The 21,062-nt window shown below is 37.4% G+C and overlaps 1 protein-coding gene across 1 annotated transcript in view; it reads right to left on the bottom strand.

Moving 5' to 3' along the window:
* HNMT (histamine N-methyltransferase) overlaps positions 1-21,062 on the bottom strand; it is a 36,452-nt gene that overhangs the window by 8,078 nt on the left and 7,312 nt on the right. Inside the window, exons 2-5 of the mRNA XM_059052339.2 lie at positions 20,550-20,602; positions 4,421-4,528; positions 3,244-3,374; positions 108-201 (exon numbers count right to left, since the gene is read on the bottom strand). Coding sequence (XP_058908322.1) covers positions 108-201; positions 3,244-3,374; positions 4,421-4,528; positions 20,550-20,602 — 386 coding nt within the window. The remainder of the gene's footprint in view (positions 1-107; positions 202-3,243; positions 3,375-4,420; positions 4,529-20,549; positions 20,603-21,062) is intronic.

The following is a 21,062-nucleotide window of genomic DNA, read 5'->3' as shown; positions in this document are numbered from 1 at the left end:
CAAATCAAGAATTTCGTAATGAAGATGAAATATACCAGCTGCCTTCAAACACATGCATCCATGCTCTATCACTGTTTTAAAATTCAGGCTGAAGGAAAATAACTTACCGGACACAAGAGTAATGAGAATCTTAGCACTGGTAGCTAAGAGACTATGGAAGAATTTCAGGGTGTCTGGGATGTCTTTTACATAATACAGCATCTAGAAATGAAGGAAGAGAGAAACGAGATGCTTTTCTATGTCATTGTCTTTGTTGCTTGGACTAAATACTCACTAGAAGGTTTGATGTTCAAGTTGAGTGGATTTTTATTCAACAAAACACTTAAGAAATTTAAAAATTAAAGATGTTATATATAGAGATAGAATAATAGTGTGAGTAAATATTTGGGGAGAGAGGAAACTATGGTATTTACTCAACTAGAGTCAAACAGCTTAAACTTTACTCTTTCTGGCTTCATTAACACAGACATTTATAGCTCGAGACAGTTTGCATTCCACATGGGGGCACTGAATTCTAATGCTCACTCTATATTTGTTGAGTTTTAGTAGTTCTGGGCAAAAATGGTGCTGGCACCGTGAAAACATTCCATTTCATGGAGCGTTGCTTTAAAATTAAGCCCTTTGCACTAGCTTCACCGTAAGCTCACAGATGCTTTTTTTAAAATCATGGAAAATGTGACAGGCTTTGATGTCGACAGATTCTCTAGGGAAATGGACTGGATAAAGCCTAAAGTTACATGCGTGGTCCCAGGGTGTTAGGAGTCAGCCCACCCTTTTTTTTTTTTTTTTTAAAAATCTTTATTGGAGTCTAATCGCTTCACAATACCGTATTAGTTTCTGTTGCACAACAAAGCAAATCAGCCATACGCATACCTATGTCCCCATATCCCCTCCATCCCACCCTCCCTATCCCACCCCTCTAGGTGGTCTCAAAGCACCCAGCCGACCTCCCTGTGCTATGCTACTGCTTCCCACCAGCCAACTATTTTACACTTGGTAGTGTGTATATGTCGATGCTATTCTCACTTCGCCCCAGCTTCCCCCTCTCACCCCGTGTCCTCAAGTCCATTCTCTATGTCTACCTCTTTATTCCTGCCCTGCAACTAGGTTCATCGGTAGCTTTTTTCTTTTTGATTCCATATATATGTGTTAGCATACGGTATTTGTTTTTCTCTTTCTGACCCAGAGTGAAGTAAACCCACCCATTTTTAATAACTGAAACCATCTCTGGTGAAGTGCAGGGAGAGGTCTTTCCACCCAACACAGATAGAGCTTGGAATTAAACATTGGCAGTAGAAAATTTTCCCTAAGGACTTACATCCCTGGAATCTACCCCATAGACACTTCTTACATCTCATCTTCAGCTCTCTTAAACAAGAATTCAATGTTTTATGTAGATGCCATGATAGAATTTATTGCGTAAAGGAAAAACAACCTAAGGTATGCCCCTCTCACACAAATGAATGAAATACAGTGGAGCTGCACACGGCTTGTGCAGCATCACAGGCCCTATTTAGTATCATGTCACTCCATGCTGTTCATCACAGGGACCATCCATAGACAGGCACCCAGATGCAGCTAATCCACAAGATCGCTAACAATCCATGACATGACCTGGCTGAAGAGAGGAGGTGGGACATAGCAGATGCAGACACAGAATCTCTGCAGTTGATTATGAATATTATGTTGAAGGGTGTCACGAGAATGCAGGGAGCAATGAAGAGACAGAGAAATAGCACAGAAAACTGCAGAGTAGATGGAGAGGAGCAGAGTACTAATGCAGAGGGGGCAGAGTCGCTATAAGAAAGAGAGAACCCACGGGGAGCTTTTGAGAGAAACTGGAGAATGATCTCTGAAGCTGCAACATCATATAAGAGTTTTATAAGAATGGGACCCAGAGCATATGTGGAGGAATTGGCTTTTGATAAAGGGAGGCTTCTGTAATAAGAGGAAAGAAAGACACGGCGCGTACAGGTGTAGCTATGTTTGTAAATTTGGAGAGTGAAAGATGATTTTCTACCTGACGGTTTCTCCTTTTGCTACAGAATAGGACGTGAGGTCATCAGTTGGAAATGAGCAGTGGAGGAGGGAATTACAGGAGGTGCCAGGAGAGAGAGGGAGGATGAAATAGTTATATAGGTGTGACCCTTAAACAAGGCAGGGGTCAGGAGCGCCAACACTCTGTGCACAAGTATTCACACATAACACAGAGTTGGCCCTCCCTATATGCAGTTTCTCTGTTTCTGGGGTTCTGCATCCAGTCATGTAGCATTTATTATTGAAAAAATCCACACATGAGTGGACCCACGCAGTTCGAACCTGTGTTGTTCAAGGGCCAGCTGTAGGAGAAGGTGGGAAAGTAAGTCTAGTAGAGGAACATAGGTTTGCTGAGCAATGTTAAGCACTCCCTTATAGGCAAAAGATCTTGTCTGCTAAGAAAGCAAAGATGTAGGATTGCCTGGATAATGCTGATCTTGGAGTCATTTCTTCCTGTGATTAAAAAAAATTTATTCCTTTGGGATGACTGTGCTTGTGGACTATAGAAAGCAAAAAAGCATCTTGTTGTTCATTGTGGTATTTCTAAAATAAACATATCTTCTAATGGTAGCCAACACCCAAAGCCTATATACCTGTATGCTATCCAGATACGTCAGTGACCTCTGGAAGTATGTCCCCATACCACCTACTGAATTGTCTCCCCCTTTCCAAGAAATACACTATCGTATTTCTAAGAAATACCCTATCAGTGCTGGACCATGGAAATAAATTCCTATGTAATGACTGACTAATGTCAGTAACACTTTGTTGACCTGAGAAATCATCTAGCCTGCCCTTCTGTCACGTGCACACGAGCCAGGTCATCAAAAGAAGGCAAAAGCAAGAGGATTCAGAAAACCTCTGGGATGTTGGTCCATCCAGACCATTAGAGTTACTGGAGAATTGTGTTAGGGTATGGTACGCTCTACTATCTATGAACTTTCAATCCCACAAAAGTTAAGCCAGCATTGGAAAAAAATCAGTAACTATGGGGGTATTTTGCATAGAGAAGACTGGCTTTTTAAATGTTACAGAGAATCTCTTAGTATTGTCAACATCTTTAACTTCAATTTGGACAGATAATGGTCACTTGTAAAATCAGAAATCAGATTTTCATTTTTCTTTTTAAAGTTAAAATATTAGGTACTCTGAAATATTTCTGAAAAATCTTTCTTCTGAGAGTATAAAGCAATAAATATTTCTCACCTGAATCATATGAATAAAGTCCCACTTCTGAAGTTCTTTTTTCTCCATCATTCTCTTTTGATATTCAGATGATGTCTCCTTATGCCAAGTAAACTTTATGTTCTCGAGGTTTGATGTCTTGGCCACAAGCTCTAAAATACAGAGAAAAGGTGGCACACCATCAATTTTAACTGCAAATTCAGAACCCATTTCCATTTAGAATTTTAATGCAATCAGTGTTATATACATAATAGATATAAAGTACATTTTTCTTTTTTATAAATCTCCAGAAGACCAAAGAGTTCATCCTAGTTTTTCCTCTAGTGTTAAATGAAATTAGAGAATGGAGTCAATAAGAAATAATTATGAGAATCCTGATCAGACATAGGTACTACTATCTCAATGTTAATGGGAAATCAACTGGTGAATTTTATCAATGGAAAATTGATGTAAGACAGGTGATATGATTCTGTAACTCAGGAATCAGCAAACCATGGCATGGGCCATATCTTCCCACCACCTATTTTAAAATAGACTGCAAGCTAAAAATATGCACTACTTTCTGATTTCATGCTTCTTTCCTATCTTGTACCATTATACTTTTAAATGGTTGAACAAAATCAAAAGAGGAATAATACTTCATGATAGGTAAAAATGATATAAAATTCAAATTTTAGTGTTTATAAAATTTTATTGCAACATACGCACACTCATTAGTGTATGTATTGTCTGTGACTGCTTTTGGGCTTCAGTGGCAGAGCTGATTAGCTGTGACAGAGACCATGTGGCCTTCTAAGTCTAAAATACTTACTATTTGGCCCTTTTTTAAAGAAAAGTTTCCTGATTCCTGCTGTAAGCAATGAAACGTAAGCTCTTTAAGGGCAGGGATTCTGTTTAAATACCTCTGAATGAATTAATGACTCTTCTCTGAGAATAAATATCAAAAATAATAGTTGATGACCAGGGGAGGGGTGGAGAGTCATTAAAAAAAAAGGGGGGGGGGCAATTCTAATCACTATTTATATTCTGAGATGTTTAGTCATTCCTGCCAAGAAAACAAATTAATCAGGTTCTTCTCTCAAAAAGCTTACAAAAAATATACCACAGCAGCTATGTTGTTAATGATTGAAGGGACGCATTTGGGATGACAGGCCTTTCAGAATAGAATTTGATGTACAGCACCATGGGTTACAGGTACCTTTGTACTTGGTGATTTGTTCAGCACTTGGTTCAACAACTTCATTGTTGATACTAACTCCTGGGTATTGAGCCTGCACTTTGGAGAGGATGTGAAGATCAATCTCACCTGGAAGAAAAGCATAGGGAACAGATCACCTCAGTCCAGAAAGAAATGATTAAGAATAATTTGAACGAGTTTATTATCTCTAGGAAAGCCCAGCATAAATAAAGAATAATACTCAGCTGTTGCCCTGCCACAGTGTCTATGATGCAGAACAGCTAAGTTGTAAGTAGGAATAATAATGTGATTTGAGGAGGGCTATGATTGCTCTTCATTCATTTATTCATTCATATAGCCTTTATTTAATATCTCTTATTATATTACAGTAAGTCTAAGATGCCCTTCATTATAGGATGCAAACAGCCCTTCTTTTTATATCACTAAATCAGAAAAAACACCGTCAATTATAATTTTAAGATTTCATCAACCGGAAGATGTATATCAATTTCAGAGATGTTAAGTGAAAAAAACATGCCATAGAATTGATAAATTAGGCTAGGCCAGATGCATACAAAAAATATGTCAAATACAAAATGTCAGGTATAAAAAAGGGTAAAAAAGTATATCAGGGACTTCCCTGGTGGCGCAGTGGTTGAGATCTGCCTGCCGATGCAGGGGACACGGGTTCGTGCCCTGGTCCGGGAAGATCCCACATGCTGCGGAGCGGCTGGGCCCGTGAGCCATGGCCGCTGAGCCTGTGCGTCCGGAGCCTGTGCTCCGCAACGGGAGAGGCCACAGCAGTGAGAGGCCCGTGTACCGCAAAAAAAAAAATAAATAAATAAAAAAGTATATCAGACATGTGCCCTCAAAAACACCATGGTCTACTGGTATAGACAGACATGGAAAGAACCCTGGCTGGGTTGGACCAGGGTGGGAAGGAGAAAGGAGACAGTGAGGGGGAGGATAGGAGAAGAGGCCAGAGAGACGGAAAGCTTCATGGCAGATCACTCCTGAGCTCTTTGTTACAGGGGAAGTGGAAGTTAGCCCAGGGACTTCTGGGGAAATGGGAATTGCAGGTAGAGAGGACAGGAAGTCAGGAAACAGAATCGTATATGTGGGACTACTGGCAATTCAGAGTTTTGGAATGTTAGGCAAGGCAGCGCCTCCATGCAAGAGGTGATCCCAGAGAGGTAAATGGAGAGGAAGTTATGGCAGAATAGATATTTATGCATTAATTCATGTACCAATGATTGTTTACTATGTGCCAGGCACTACACTAGGCTCTAGCAAATGATGATAAGAGGAGCAAATAGATACCTGCCCTGATGAAAATTTAGCCTGTAGGTGACTATGTAAGAGAGATAGATGATGGTAAGTTGGATAGACTTTGAGTTCCAAACCTGTCTGATCCGCTTACTTGGCATTATGACCTTTGGAAATTTGCTTAATCTCTCCAAGGTGCATTTTCCTCATGAGAAAAACAGCAATATTAATAGTACATAATTTATTGGGTGAGAGGATTAAATGAGGCAGTGCATATAAAGCACAGTGCAAAATAGAGTTGGCACCTAATAAATGTTAGCTGTTCATTACTTTTATTGTTATCATTGAGTCCTTCTCTTTAAAAATCTCTCTTCTTTCCCTATTACTGATGCCTCCAAATTAAGTTTGCACTTTTATTCTCTTAGTTATGATGTTGACCTTCACTAAAACAGACTTATGTGCTGGCAAGACTAGCATATGAAAATGACATTAGTCTTTAACATTTTGGCATATATGGCATTAACAGAACCTTTCCAAGGTTAGATATGGCGGGCGAAAAAAGCATAGGTCATAAGACTGAGCAGTCTGAAAAGAAGGAGACGAGGAAGATAAATCAGGAACAAAAGATGTTAGACTAGGGAAAGAGGGCCGTCTAATGGTATAATGAGAGTCCCAAGTACTGGTAATGGGAGACAGTGAGGATAAGCGGGGAGAAGATATGGGAAGGAAAATGAAACAGAGGATGAAGAAGCCTATGTGGCAGTTTTCTCCAAAGCCAGCCCCACCAACCTGACACCTTTTAGTCCTTCCTTAATCATTATTCTAGCCGTCATTTATTGGCCACCTATTATTTGTCAAACACTGCTAGGCACTTGACTTGAAACATCTCACTTAATCCTGACCACAGTGCTATCACAAACGCCACAGTATAATTCCCAACTAGATAAGGTGATTTGAGTAATTTGACACTGAGGGAACATTAACGTGCCTAAAGTTTAAGGCATTACTTGTCTGACTCCGAAGTGTTTGTTTTTCTAACAACTTCATACTAAGAAATAGGAAAACGCCAAATACTAAAAGGACATAGGAAGTTTTTCTCTACAGTAATTATTTTTGGAGGGTACAAGAGATAACTAAGGCAAAAGGCTGACAGGAAAATCTGTGGGCTAATGAGAAATAGAGAGATTCCAGCTTGCCCCAAAGGCCCAGAGGGCAAAAGTTCTGCTCTTGCCTCTATCAGCCTAGCCATATATTTTATTTTACTTTACTTTATTTTATTTTAATTTAATTTTATATTTTGTTTTATTTTTCATTATTTATTTTATTTTTTATTTTATTTTATTTTTTCTATTAACATGCAATGATTTTATTATTTTTTAACATCTTTATTGAGTATAACTGCTTTATAATGGTGTGTTAGTTTCTGCTTTATATCAAAGTGAATCAGTTATTCATATACATATATCCCCATATCTCTTCACTCTTGCGTCTCCCTCCCTCCCTATCCCACCCCTCTAGGTGGTCACAAAGCACCGAGCCGATCTCCCTGTGCTAGGCACCTAGCCATATATTTTAGATTAAAAAAATCATTAATTCTGAGGCTCCCAAATCCAACATTTGAAAATTTAGATAGTGGGATCTACCCAAATGGAAGAATGTATCTAGCACATCCCCAGGGCTCGTACCAATCTTGTCCATTTCCCAACCTGCAGAATGTTCTACCATAGAGCCACCCAGTCCCGCATCCTATGGCAATGACAGAGGACACAATGCTAGAATTGCAATGGAGACTCGGAACCCATAGGTTCATGTAACAACCTCTATAGAGCGTGAGCCCACGTGTGGACACAAACCTTCTGTGCATTCACTGCTGGGTCCCTAGCAGAAATGAATGAACAACAAGAGGAGATAATGAAATTACTTCCTCAGGGGTAGCACATAAAATGCAGTTCTGACTTCATAAGTCAGGTAACCACACTTCTTGTTTACCAGGGACAGTTGCACTTGCTCCTGGTGCTAATGTCCCATCTGGTTTTGTTTCCCAAGTTTCTTTAATTTTTAACAAAATATTATCACTGCAATTTTATTTATTTATTTATTTTATTATTATTTTTTTTTTTGCGGTACGCGGGCCTCTCACTGTTGTGGCCTCTCCCATTGCGGAGCGCAGGCTCCAGACGCGCAGGCTCAGTGGCCATGGCTCACGGGCCCAGCCGCTCCGCAGCATGTGGGATCTTCCCAGACCGGGGCATGAACCCGTGTCCCCTGCATCGGCAGGCGGATTCTCAACCACTGCACCACCAGGGAAGCCCTGCAATTTTATTTTTGAAAATACTTAAAAAAAAAATAACTATATTTTAAAGTTTTTTGTATTGAGATATAGTTGATTTACAATATTATATTAGTTTTCAGGTGTACAACAGAATGATACAAAATTTTTATAGATTATACTTCATATGTAGTTATTATAAAATATTGGCTATATTCCCTGTGCTGTTGTACAATATAGCTTATTTACTTCATACATAGTAGTTTGTACTTCTTAATCCCCTATGCCTATCTTGCTCCTCCCCCCTTTCCTCTCCCCACTGGTAACCACTAGTTTGTTCTCTTTGAGTCTGTTTCTGTTTTGTTATAGTCATTCTTTCATTTTATTTTTTAGATTGCACATATAGGTGATAACCAAGTATTTGTCTCTCTCTGTCTGACTTTTTTCACTTAGCACAAATATCCTCTAGGTCCATCCATGTTGTTGCAAATGGCAGAAGTTCATTCTTTTTTATGGCTGAGTAATATTCCATGGTGATATATGTATTACATCTTATTTATCCATTCAACTGTTGATGAACACTTAGGTTGTTTCCATATCTTGGCTATTGTAAATAGTACTGCTGTGAACATTGGGGTGCATGTATCTTTTCGAATTAGTGTTTTTGTTTTCTTTGGCTATATACCTAGGAGTGGAATTTCTGGATCATTTGATAGTTCTAGGTTTAGTTTTTTGAGGAATCTCCATACTGTTTTCCATAGCGGCTGCACCAATTTACATTCCTGTCAGCAGTGTACTAGGGTTCCCTTCTCTCCACATCCTTGCCAACATTTGTTATTTGTAAACTTTTTGATGACATAAAAGAACTATTTTATAAATTGACCAATATAATAAAAACAATTTGTTCAATAAATAAATATTTCAAAAAACTGTAATAATTTTACTCCTTTTAGTCCCTCCCACTCTCACTCTTAAAAGTATTCTGGGTTTGACAATAAACAATGTCACCATGCTCATAAAGCACTTATTTTCTGTGTTATGTTTGTTACTTATAACAGACTCTATTATTTCATATTGTGAGGTTATTATATATATATATATATATATATATATATAGAGAGAGAGAGAGAGAGAGAGAGAGAGAGAGAGATCTCCCATAAGACAATATATTCCTTGATCTCATACCATATGTAGTTTGCATTCTTGTATCACTCAGAAATAAGAGAAATGCATTTTAAAAAATTATTTATATGACCCTCTTTCCCCCAGAAAAGAGAGTAGAGAGGTAGTTCAGATGTTCTGTAGTATTACAGTCTAAACATTTAGCATTCAGTTCTAAATAAATTTAGTTACAAATATTTTCTTGATACATCACCTATACTGTTTACTTTCCATCCAGACATCCAAGCTTTGCTCTTTTCTTCATCTTCCCTCCCTGGCCACCTGTAAGTTTTCCTGCTAAATGTTTCTTTACTTTCACTTTTTCCATCCATACTAGCAATGTCCTTGTTTAGGCCCAAATTACCTATCTCTTGGAATACTAAAATAATAACCCCCAAATTCAGCCTGTCTCTGCTGAACTTTGTCTCCCTCAAAGCCATCACTACAACAACCATTTAAAACCCTGAGCTAATAAGCAAACCCAATATTTCTGAGGTTAAAACCTTCTAATGACCAATCAACTGGATTAAGTCCAAACTCCTCAACTGAGCACAGACCACCTTGCCTGCTTTCTTATTCTCATCTCTCACAACTTTATATTTTGAAACTCTTGTCTCCAGGAACCCTGAATTTCTTGTATTTTTACGCTTCGCTCTCCCCCTCGCCCCCCCATCGACATCATGACTCTTCCATACATTTTGCCTGTGCTGTCTCCTCTGCCAGGAAGACTCTCCCCTCACTGCCTCACTTCATCTGACTGACTCTTAGGCATGAACTCTTCCACACATCACTAGCTACCTTGGGAGTCTTTCTCACAGAGGCTAGCAGTAGCATCAGAATCCTTCAGACAGAAGCTGCCAGTTATTTGACTGGAGTTGGCAACACAGATAAAACCTTGTGCTCCCTGATCTGAATTATTGCTTTAATTCGCTTATTTTATTCACTAGCAAAGGCTTGATTCCAATGAGTTTGTTAAAAAAGTATCAAGGACTCTAAAATGCTAGATTAAGCAACTGAGCAGGTTGATCATTAATCACTGAAAAGCATGTGAGGGGTTATCAGACCCTATAGTACCATGAGCCAGCAGTAAAGAGATTCAAACAATGAAAAAAAAAAGAGAAAGAAAGAAGATCAATCGTTCTTTCTCGGCTGAATCCTTCTGAATAGGAGCCATAACATTATGAATGTGTTCCAGTATCAGACATTAAGTGCCCTATAAAGGCTTTTAAAGAGCACCCAAGCCAAACTAATATGCCAAAAGAATGGGAGAAAGTAAACTAGAAATGAATCAGTCAAATAATTCAGAAATTCTCCACAGATTCAGGGGTAAACAAAAGAAATGTGGAAGCCAGCAGTCTGCTGCTTTTATTGTGCATCGCAGAGCCTTCTGGAAATCTTAACTTTCAGGTCCAGAAAACAACATTTAAGAGGAATAAGGCAGTACTTATTTTATAGTCAGTCTCCTTTCATATATGATCTCTCATTAGGCATTGCTTGATCATAATTCTGGCAATTATAGACCACTTATTGATGACATCCTAAGCCTTTAGGCCAGCAGTTGTTTGAGTTAACTAAAGCCTTATTATTACATGTTTCCCCCTAAAGCTTTGGAACAAAATCTGAAAAGTTTCCTGTGACAAATGGAAAAATTATAGGGATTAAGCAAACTCTTTCCAGTATACCATCCTTCTTTTTTTTTTCTTTCTTTTCTTTCCTTCCCTCCCACACCCCCTTTTGTGACTAGCAAAGCAAATTAATGATTTTGGAGTCTGGGCATTTTATGATGATGTAACTGATTTTCTCAGTTGATCAATATGTGGAGCTTGAGCAAAGTTAGGAAAATCCAAACATGTGTCAGCATGAATCAAAAATTATTTTCTATTAGGCTGGGTTGTGGGTGGTTTGGGTTTTTTTTCTGTTCTGTTCACTCCTGTGTTATTTTCTATCCTGACTTTTTGATTTGGGAAGCTAAATGAAAACTAAATTAAAAAAATCTCTTTCCTTGCAAATCTCTTTCCTTTGTACTACTCCGTACCTCAAATCAGCTACAACTATAGTATGACTTCCCATGTCTCCTTTCTGACCTAAGTTGAGTGTTTTACTTAATTTCACAGTCAGATATTTTTTTGGTTATAATATCTTGCTTTCATATGGGCCATATTTTAAATCCATCATACCTACATTTGAAGAGCGACATATAATTGAAACCTGACAGTGGAACTTAAAAAGTTCAAAAACAGGGAAAAGGTGGGGATATTATCTTCCAGACAACTTTTCTCCACTCCCTGAACTTCAATGATATATTTCATGAGATAGCAGAGGAATGTTGCCTTTTTGCTTGAAATCTGAGATCATTTGATTAAAAAGGAAAAAAAGAATATGAAAAGGAAAAGTTAGAGGCTATAGAGAAAATTGAACTCAAATTTAATATTCACTAGAAATATCTTATGCAAATTTGTTAATATCTCTGCTCTTTAAATTGCATATCTGTAAATTAGGGATAATATGGTCTACTCTGCAGGGTCACTCTGAATGTTAAAGGCATTATATGGAGATTATTTACCACAGTTCATGATACATAGTAATAATTCAATAAACTGAAGTTATTATGCATTAATTCAAAAATATTTTTAAGCACCTACTAAATGCTAGGTTCTAATCACTGGAGATACAGCAATGAATAAAATAGACAAAAACATCCAACTGTTATGGATGATGATAAGTCCCATGGAGAAAACCAAGGCAAAAAATAGCGAGGGGAAGCCATGAGGGGAAGCTCTGTGATTTTCAGTTGGGTGGTCATGTAAGCCTTCAGGAAAAGGTGACAATTAAGAGAAGGCTGAAGGAGACTGGAAAAGAAGGAAATGAAGATTTGCCTTTCTAAATGGGCAGCTCCATAATAAAATGACACTGTGAAAGAGCACTCATCATGTATTCGTGATGGCTTGTCTTTCTGACTGAGCTACATTCAATGAAACACAAAGCCCAGCTTGAGAACCCTGGGTCTGCCCCAAATAAGAACATCCTCCATGCCAAGAAAATGGAGGATTGAAGACTGGTCAAGTTATCTCCAGCCATTTGATTTCAGTCTATTCTTGCTTCATTTCTAATGTCAAAATATATGTGAATTCTTTAGATTATCAGCAGGAAAAAATTTATTCTATTACAGTTGCATTAAGATTATGATCTTCCTTTTTCCCTCTACTAGAGTATCAGGCACAAAAAAAATTGTTTATAGGGAGAAAAATTGCCCAGATAACTCTCTGCTTAGTGATGAAAAATAATTTCAGCTATGGGTTTGCAACCAGAACAAGAACAATCTGATTCTGAGCTGCGGTGTAAAAGATAAAAGATTCTTGACGAGATCCCTTCTCTTTTCTTTCTCTCTCTCTCTGTCTCTGTCTCTGTCTCTGTCTCTTTTCCCCCCTGGGAGCCTCAGTATGGAGGTAGGTCTGTCAGTATGGAAAGACAAGAGTAGAATATTAAAATAGCTGGAGAGTCTCAGGAAGGGGATTATAAATATAAATTCTCAGCCAAAAGGGCATTGCCATTTACTCTCGTGTGTCTTCTGGCTGTTGGCCCAGGAACAATATTGCCTGATTGCTTTGCAACTTCAGAAGAAAAGCCACGCTACCAAAATGTTCTATGAAACACAAACATAGAGAAAATGTCCCAAAGGGTGCTGAACACTGAAGTGTAGAGATATTTCATAAACAACTCAAAAAAGACTGTGTTTTGCCTGACCTTTCAATGTATACATTTTAAACATAAAGATATTTGCTACTTCAGCACATACGTAGAGAGGTAAATTCTATACCTACCATATTATGATGTTTATAAGTTATATTGAATTACCCTTAATAAAGTACCAACTTTCTTCTACCTTCTTCATGCCCAAAGACAGGATTTATAAGATGAAACTACTTGAGCTGGCAAAGGTAGTCCAAGATAATCACGTAGTTGGTGTGATTTCATCAATATCAGCGTGCATGCGTGTTCTTACGCGCTCTTAACCTTCACGATCTCTCATTTGACCCTTACACCATTGGCCCGCCACATTAATAGTGGTTAAACACAAATGTTGCCAAGGAAAATTTTCAGCCCTAGTGTGCGTAGAGTCTGAGAGCCTGTTGCCCTTGTAGAAAAAAAAGCAAGAAATAATCAACAGAAAACATCAAGGACCTGAAGGACCAGAGAGCCGACAACCACCATCCTCTCGATCACATCACCCTCACTCTCATCACCATGGCCACCATGTCCTTGCAGCAGCCATGGGAGAACAGATGGACTCTGAAGAAAAGCTCTGCTAAGCTACAACACAAGCGAGATTGTTCTTAAAGTATTCGTATGGGTGCAGTACTATTACTGGTGAGTCAGAAATAGCCAAAGGAAAATTGTCATGAAAAAGTGTGTCAGAACAGTGCTTTGGGCATCAGCCAAACAGCTGAAGGAACTGTCAGAAGTCAGTGAGTCTATTCTTTACCATCATCTCTCATCAACTATAAAAGAATAATTTAAATTGGGTTTATTTTTCCTGTCCCTGGCTGTAAAATTAATACTATAGGAAACTCAAGACATAGAAGTGTAAAGTAAAAATAAAATAAATATCTCACTACCGGAGAAAGCAAAGGTTAATGTTTTGGCTTATTTTCTCCTAAGTTGTTTTCTTCCCCTTTGAGCAAATAATTTTCTTTAGTTTACCCAGGAGAGATTATTATATATATGAATTATTTTGACTTTCCCACTTGAGAGTTAAACCATGAATATATCAGAATTTATTTGAAAGTGCTATTCGTATTCTCAAAAACGGATATGTGGAATAATCAATTTCATTATTAACCTTTTATATATAATATAAATAAAAGTCTATACCTAAAAAATATATAAATGTGTGCATTTATCTGTGGAAATATATATGAATATGTATTTATACATAGAAATACATTTTTATATATAGTTTTATATGTATAGTTATACTTAGTTTTAAGGTTTTTTTGCTATTCTGAGGCATCTGACAATGAACCGTGAATTTTTGTGCAAAAATCTTTTTGCAGATTAATTCCAAGAACCAGAATTAATGATTAGAATGAGATCCTTGATCTTTGGTGATATAAAACAAAACCAAAAAACAGGTGTCAGACGCTAGCTGCTGTGAAAGGATGCAGGCTAAAGAACTAAAGAACATTCTCAGAGGCCCTCTGGGTAGGCAAGACCAGTCCAATTGTTGGAACCCTTGGAGGTGGGGGCCTGAGGTACAGGGTGGGTGGGGAGGATGTACAGAATCTATGAGGAGAGGCTGAAGCAGCAGCAGGGGCTGTGTGGGGACATCAGGGATTGGCTGTTTACCAAGTATGTCAGTATTTTAATAACGAGCATCACAAGGGCCTTTGTGTGATAGATGAATATCAGAACTGTTCTTGATGTATACTGCTATGCTACTTTCAGGAAAACTTCGTTTCATTTCAGACTCCTACCTTTTGTACATGAAAGCTTTCATGTCACTGTAACCTCATCACTATTGCATAATTGCTTTTTAAATCTTCTCAAATTGTTCTCAGTAAAAATTTGAACTTTTCTTCAAATAGGTTTCTTATATTTTGTACTGAATATATTAGTAGCTCAGCAATCAAGTATTTTTTGTAATCATTTCTATCAGTTTGTTATTGTTAATAGAGACAAAGCCTCAGAGGACCCTGGGCAGTGACCCCAATCTCTAGGACCCCCAATCCCCTTGTGGCATATATGATTAGGTTCACCATGTATAAAATGAAGATGACAGCAGACCCCCTACACCAGGGTTATGTGGCTGTGTGTATTAAATCGCAAAGGTGTCTTCAATAGTGTATGTCAAGTAGAAGCATATTCACCGACTAAGAGACTGTGTCCCAAACTGGCACAAGAACTGGGAAGATACACACTTGTCCTTCAGCAAAATTACACACAACCACATGCCACAGACTTTCTAGTACATTGTAAAATAATCAAAACTGTAAATGAAAAACACTCAGATGTTGACAAAAAAAGAAATGTGGATCTACCATATTGCTTTCTTCCTGTTTTACCTTTATCAGGCCATTACTGCATTCTTATTAATTTTAAGGCTATACAGCTGAGTTTATTTGCTTTTCTAAGTATACAGTCATTTAATCTGCAGATAATGATGGTTTTGTCTTCACTCTGCTCATTATCCCCATTTTCCTGTTTCAGGCCTTATTGAATTAGCCAGAACAATCTTGTTTATTTTCATTTTAATGACGGTGGCTCCAGTCTTGTAGCATTATGTTCACGTCTCTCCATTCTGTACTGTATCTGTCTTTAACAGTACTTTCATGTTCCCTGAAAGTTTTAAATACAATACAATGAGGTAAACTATTTTGGTAAATTTATATATGTAGAATAGTTTTTTTCAAAATAACATAATTATGAATGCCTTTAACAATACTTTATATCTGAGGCCCCAAATTATCTGAAGTAGACAGTCCTAAATCCTACAGATGAATAATTGACTAGAGTCCATATCCTTCCGGTTATGGAATAAGTGCCAGCATGCTGCACATAAGTAAAACCGTTCTTACTCATGTCAAGTTATAAAGCAATTAGAGTCCAGACAAAAATCGTCTGCATGTCTAAACTCGACTTCTTCAATATAACCAAACATGGTGTTAGCCACACCACTCTGAAGAAATGCCTACCTCTTTCTAGAAGGGTACTCATGAGATCATAGATTTTCTGGACTGAAAGCACCTTTAATGGCCCAAACACCCAAGAAATCAGTGCCTGATTCCTTTCCATAGCATATGTACAAAGTGTTTTTCCAGCCTAAGCTAGTACTCCTAGAGTGACTGCTCTTTACATCCCAAGATGTGTGCTTTCATTTCTGAACAGGTTTGATCATTAGTAAATTCTAATACCGAACAAAGAAATCTCTCTCTTTTAACCACTGGCCCTTTAGGGGCAAATATTCTGTGGTTTGCTCAATAGGAAATACCTGCAGATGGCAATAAGCACATTCAAATTATTTTTTTTCTAGGCAAAAAAAATCCCCCAATTCCCTATATTTCCCCAGTCATTCCTTAGTTGCTGATATAGACTGTTGGCTTACTCTAGACCATTGGAAACATTAACCTTTGCTTCCTACCAGCTCCTGCTTCTAAACTGGATACACTGGCTCTTCCAGTTCTTGCCTTAATTACATTTTTCTACTTCTATCCACCTAGCTTAAACTTCAGGGTCACCTTAACATGTCATTTATGAAAGGAAACAAGATTAATAATCTGATAAAATTAGATTTTCAAATAGCTGGTCATTACTAAATACCGAATCTCTCTTTTGCCAAGTCGATAATTAACTTTTATATCTGTTTAGTACAGTTTGTTGGACTGGACTACAATCAAAAGAGCTGGGTTTTATTCTGCCTTGATGGTTCTCAGGCTTTTTGTTTGTAGAGTGAGGGTATTGATGGTCTCTAAATTCTCTTCTATTTTTTAATCTCTGTAGTAATGTTGGGGTCTATATGTTACAGAATAAGAAAACAACTTAACTCAACATATGTCAGCATAATTATTTTCCAAAAAATGTTATAAAAGGGTTTATACCACCTGTGTTTCATATGTGAATTGCTTTAGTGGATTAAAAATTTATCTATAAATATATAAACTATTATATAAGTTATGACACCTGAGTTGGTACATAATAGGTTAATAAAAATAAAAGTGGAGAGCTGGATAAAATGAGATTATTTGAGTCCTGTCTAAACCTTATAAAATTTTCTGGCATTTGAACGTAAGAACTGAACAACGCAGCGGATAAAATGATTCTCCTTGAAGCAAAGCCCAGAGCAAGGAGAAAACATTGCCCATTACTGCCTTCTGGAACCTTTTACCATGTATAAATGTGCACTGTAAATTAACAACATTCTCCTTTGCCAAAAACAGTATGGGTTTCTTTTCATGTACCATCAGACATAAAGACAACACTCATTACAAGTTGAATAATGAAGAAGCTCCATTGGGTGGTTTAATTTTAGGAAGCATCAGTGTTGAAGATGGACCAAAAAAGCATGTTCTATGAGACTTAGAATACAGTGCAGTTGCTCTCAATAGCTAAAAACAATTGGGAATTCCCCGGCGGTCCAGTGCTTTTACTGCCGAGGGCCTGGGTTCGATCCCTGGTCAGGGAACTAAGATCCTGCAACCCGTGCAGCCAAAAAAAAAAAAAAAAAAAAATTGTTGAAATAAGCATGATATGAATTCTCTGAGACCGCGAATAAAGCATTCCCGTTGCTCACTTTGTTTCATGAACGCATACAAACCTATGCATGTACACATACAGCTTTACACTTCTCTATTTGGCCTTTGTAAAAACTATATGGTCTATATTTCTGTACATGATTTGTTTTTTTCCTGATTTCCTCTCTTTCTTTTGTGGATACACATAATATTTATTTCAAACATTCTCCTAACATTAAATATATAATCTATGAATAACAATGCTGCTTATCAATTGTATTTCACTGATGTAGTAGATTACTTACAGAAGACATGGAAAAGCTTTCCATCAATTTCCTTTCTTTTTAACTGCTCAGAGCCCTAATAATTGCTTGGCTTCTGATCTGAATTGCCAAACACCTTTTTCTAAAACCTTACATTCTCTCTTAAATTATGAAATCCCTCTCCACCCAAATACCAACCTCTATAGAAGAGACAGAAGATAGATAGGGTACATAGCAGCCCCTGCTCATGCTTCTGAGAAGAAAATCAAACAGGCCCCCAAAGAATATGAACATTAAGTGATATAAATGCAGCGACTTGATTTAGGGAAGTTTTTAGTTTGTTTGCTTTTGATGTGTTTTTTCATCATGATGGTATCACCATTACAAATACAGAGAGAGTATTTGCACCAAAGATGTGCAGAGTAGGATCTGTAGGTATATGGACATCCGAAAGAAAACATCTAGGAAGTGAAACCAGAGAGGCCCATAAGCTAAGACCAGAGTAGAACCCTGTAAGATGCATTATGGGAGCCGAGCACAAGGTGTCAGACGGGACCAGTGGCCTCACTTGCCAGGGACTGGAGTTCAGACACTGACATGGAAGGATACCTAAGCCACAGGATAATGCAAAAGTCTCAGGCACACTGTAGATTGTGAAACATGCGGTGAACCCATTTCTCTAAGGCAAGTACAGGAAGTTCCTCACGATATAATAATATGTGTTTCTTCTGCGCACGCAGCCCTTGCAGTTAGGCAATACAGATTATTAGATAAGCATCTCCCAGTTGGTATATAAGCACTCAGACTAACTGAGTGAGGTGTCCTTTCCCCCAAAACACTACTTTTTCATGCCAAGGACCTCTAGACCTAGGGGTTTTAAGTGCCTTGCTTTTGATTTCATGTAACTTACTTGAGCAGTGAAGACTAAGTATTTACAGCTTGAATTTCTCTTGCAGTTCTTATGTTTCTGATCAGTTTCTTATGAAGAATGAGCTTAAAGGGCACCCATATTCTTCCCAAGGCAGAGCTTGTTATTAATACAGTGTTAGGGCTCAGTCAGAAGAACCCCAAGTGCTGCTCCCTCTGTTTGGAAAAGTTCTCTATATTAGCCCCTATGTGCACCTTTATGTAAGGAATCACTGTGTGGGGCAAATGTTCCTTTCTCTAGATAGCTTATAAGCATCTTGATAAATTTACATTAGAAATTCAATTAACTTTATATTAAAAGGTCAATTAACTTGGCCACGGTAGAGATTGTTTTTAATTACTTTTCTTGTCCAAGCACAAGTGACACTACCAAATGATAGTCTCATTGCCTGTGGTTGCCTGAAATTCATTTGCAAAACACACTGGAAATGACTGTCTTGGTTAAATGAATTAATAGGACACTCTTTGGGCAATTCATCACTCTTATAAACCTTAGGACATAAAATATCACAAGCAATAATAGAGTATTTTAGGTTAAACACACTGTATTAGATCATTCATGACAGTATCTTTCATTACCTGTCCTTGTTGGTTTCTGTTTTCTTGGTGAAAGATGATAATAATGTAAAATTATTTTAAGAGCCAGTGCTTATTACATTATATTACAGTGTGTTTTATGAAAAATGAGCAAATGATGACATCAAAAACTAGCTGTCCTATTCCATTAGAGGGCTCTTGGTTATCTCTGTGTTAAGATGGGCACAATTCAACTCATTCATGTAGGATTAGAACACTTACACTTAGAAGACTCAAGAGATTACCATTTGGCATTATGTGACAAGTGGTAATGTAGTGTCCACTTGTTACCAAGTTGTAACCTATACTAACCATCACTCCATGGTTATTTCAAATGAAAACAATAATAAGGATATAAACATATGATTAATATGTTTAAATATTATATATGACTATATATTATTATATATGGATATATAATATATGACTATATTATTATAGTATTAATATATCATATATATTATATAATATATATAATATATATATTATTCTCATGTTAACTTGGACCTCCAGATGACTAGCAACTTAAAAGTAAAGCAAACACTACTCAGGAGTTTGATATGAGGCAAAGTCTGGAGATGAATTTTCTTGTTTTATTTTTTGCAGAAAGGACCTACCTCCACCTTATAGAAGCACTTTATAAACCTCACTACAAACCTATGAGACATAATTCACTGTTCCCATTTTACTGATGAGCAAACTGAAGCTTATGTTTCAGCCAAGTTCACACAGTTCATTAGTGGCAGAGTCAGAAACTACACCCACATTAACCTGTCTTTCCAGACTTCCCATTTCCCCTAGGATAAAAGCACTGGCTCTAAGTAATGAGAACATGAACTGCTTACGAAAGGGAGTTGGGAGTGTGCTGAATTCTTAGAGGGCAGCTTTAGAACTGAGCCAGAGGAAGGGAATGGTTTAGGCCAGTGCAACTCAAAATAGTGGGATCACAAGAGTGTAAATTAACTATGTCATTAAGCATATTTTTCCCCACAGCAATGCTTTCTCAATGAAAGGAGCTGTGCATTGATTTACATTCCAGTGTACAGTTATCTTCTCATGCACGAATAATAGTTTGCAAACCATTAACCAGTCTATGGACCTTGCTTTAAGTGGCACAAGCTTAAGGAATGTCTTATGAAATTTCCCTTTTCTGTGAACAGTTAAATCATTTTGGATCAAAGTTATCCTCAAAGTTATCCTATATTTTTTCCATTTATATAAAAAAAATAAGAAAGCCACATGTATCCATATAACAGATAATAATGAAGGCCGATGTCCTAAACCCTATAAATCTATGCAGACATTAATCTTAGTTGAAGTGGTATGTCTCTTACTAGTTTTAATAAACTAATCTCTGCCAAAAGCAAAGGAAAATGGCTTTCCTAAAGAATGAACAATATTGCTGTCAGACAGCATGATGTTTGGAGCGAAATACAAATTTTAAAATGTGTTATTCATACCTGCACCTCCACCAATGCTTAGAATCTTAATTTCAGATTTTGTGTCTCCAATCCTGAAAAAAAAAATTAACGTAGTTTAAGAAAAATGTGCCAGGTGGTTTGTAAAATCTGATTATCAAGTCTAGTTGAAGAGAACAGACTAAAATTACAGTGAACAAAAACTAGGCCAACAAGAAAGGCCTCGATCATTTCAGTGGTTATACTGCTGTCTTCAAGTGAAGGTTCCACTTATTACCAATCTTGAACTGGGAGACTTTTAGAAACAGCACTATAAACATCTCAGAGGTAGGAAATAGCATTTGTTTGAAGATTGGAGAACAAAAACAGAAAAAGTGGGCCTTTGGGTCTGGTAATATAATAAGCCATTCATTGTAGATGGGAGAAAGGCTAAGGTGATTCATACTATCTCTGATATTTGCCTTCTTTCCTTCTTCTTGCTAACTTCCTTTCAATAAACAAATGTTTATTAAACATTTATTATGTGCCTATCCTAAGCGCTGATACATAAAAATG

Source organism: Kogia breviceps, chromosome 2, assembly GCF_026419965.1.
Source record: "Kogia breviceps isolate mKogBre1 chromosome 2, mKogBre1 haplotype 1, whole genome shotgun sequence".
In the NCBI taxonomy this organism is placed as follows: Eukaryota; Metazoa; Chordata; class Mammalia; order Artiodactyla; family Physeteridae; genus Kogia; species Kogia breviceps.
This window is presented reverse-complemented; position numbering and strand designations above follow the sequence as displayed.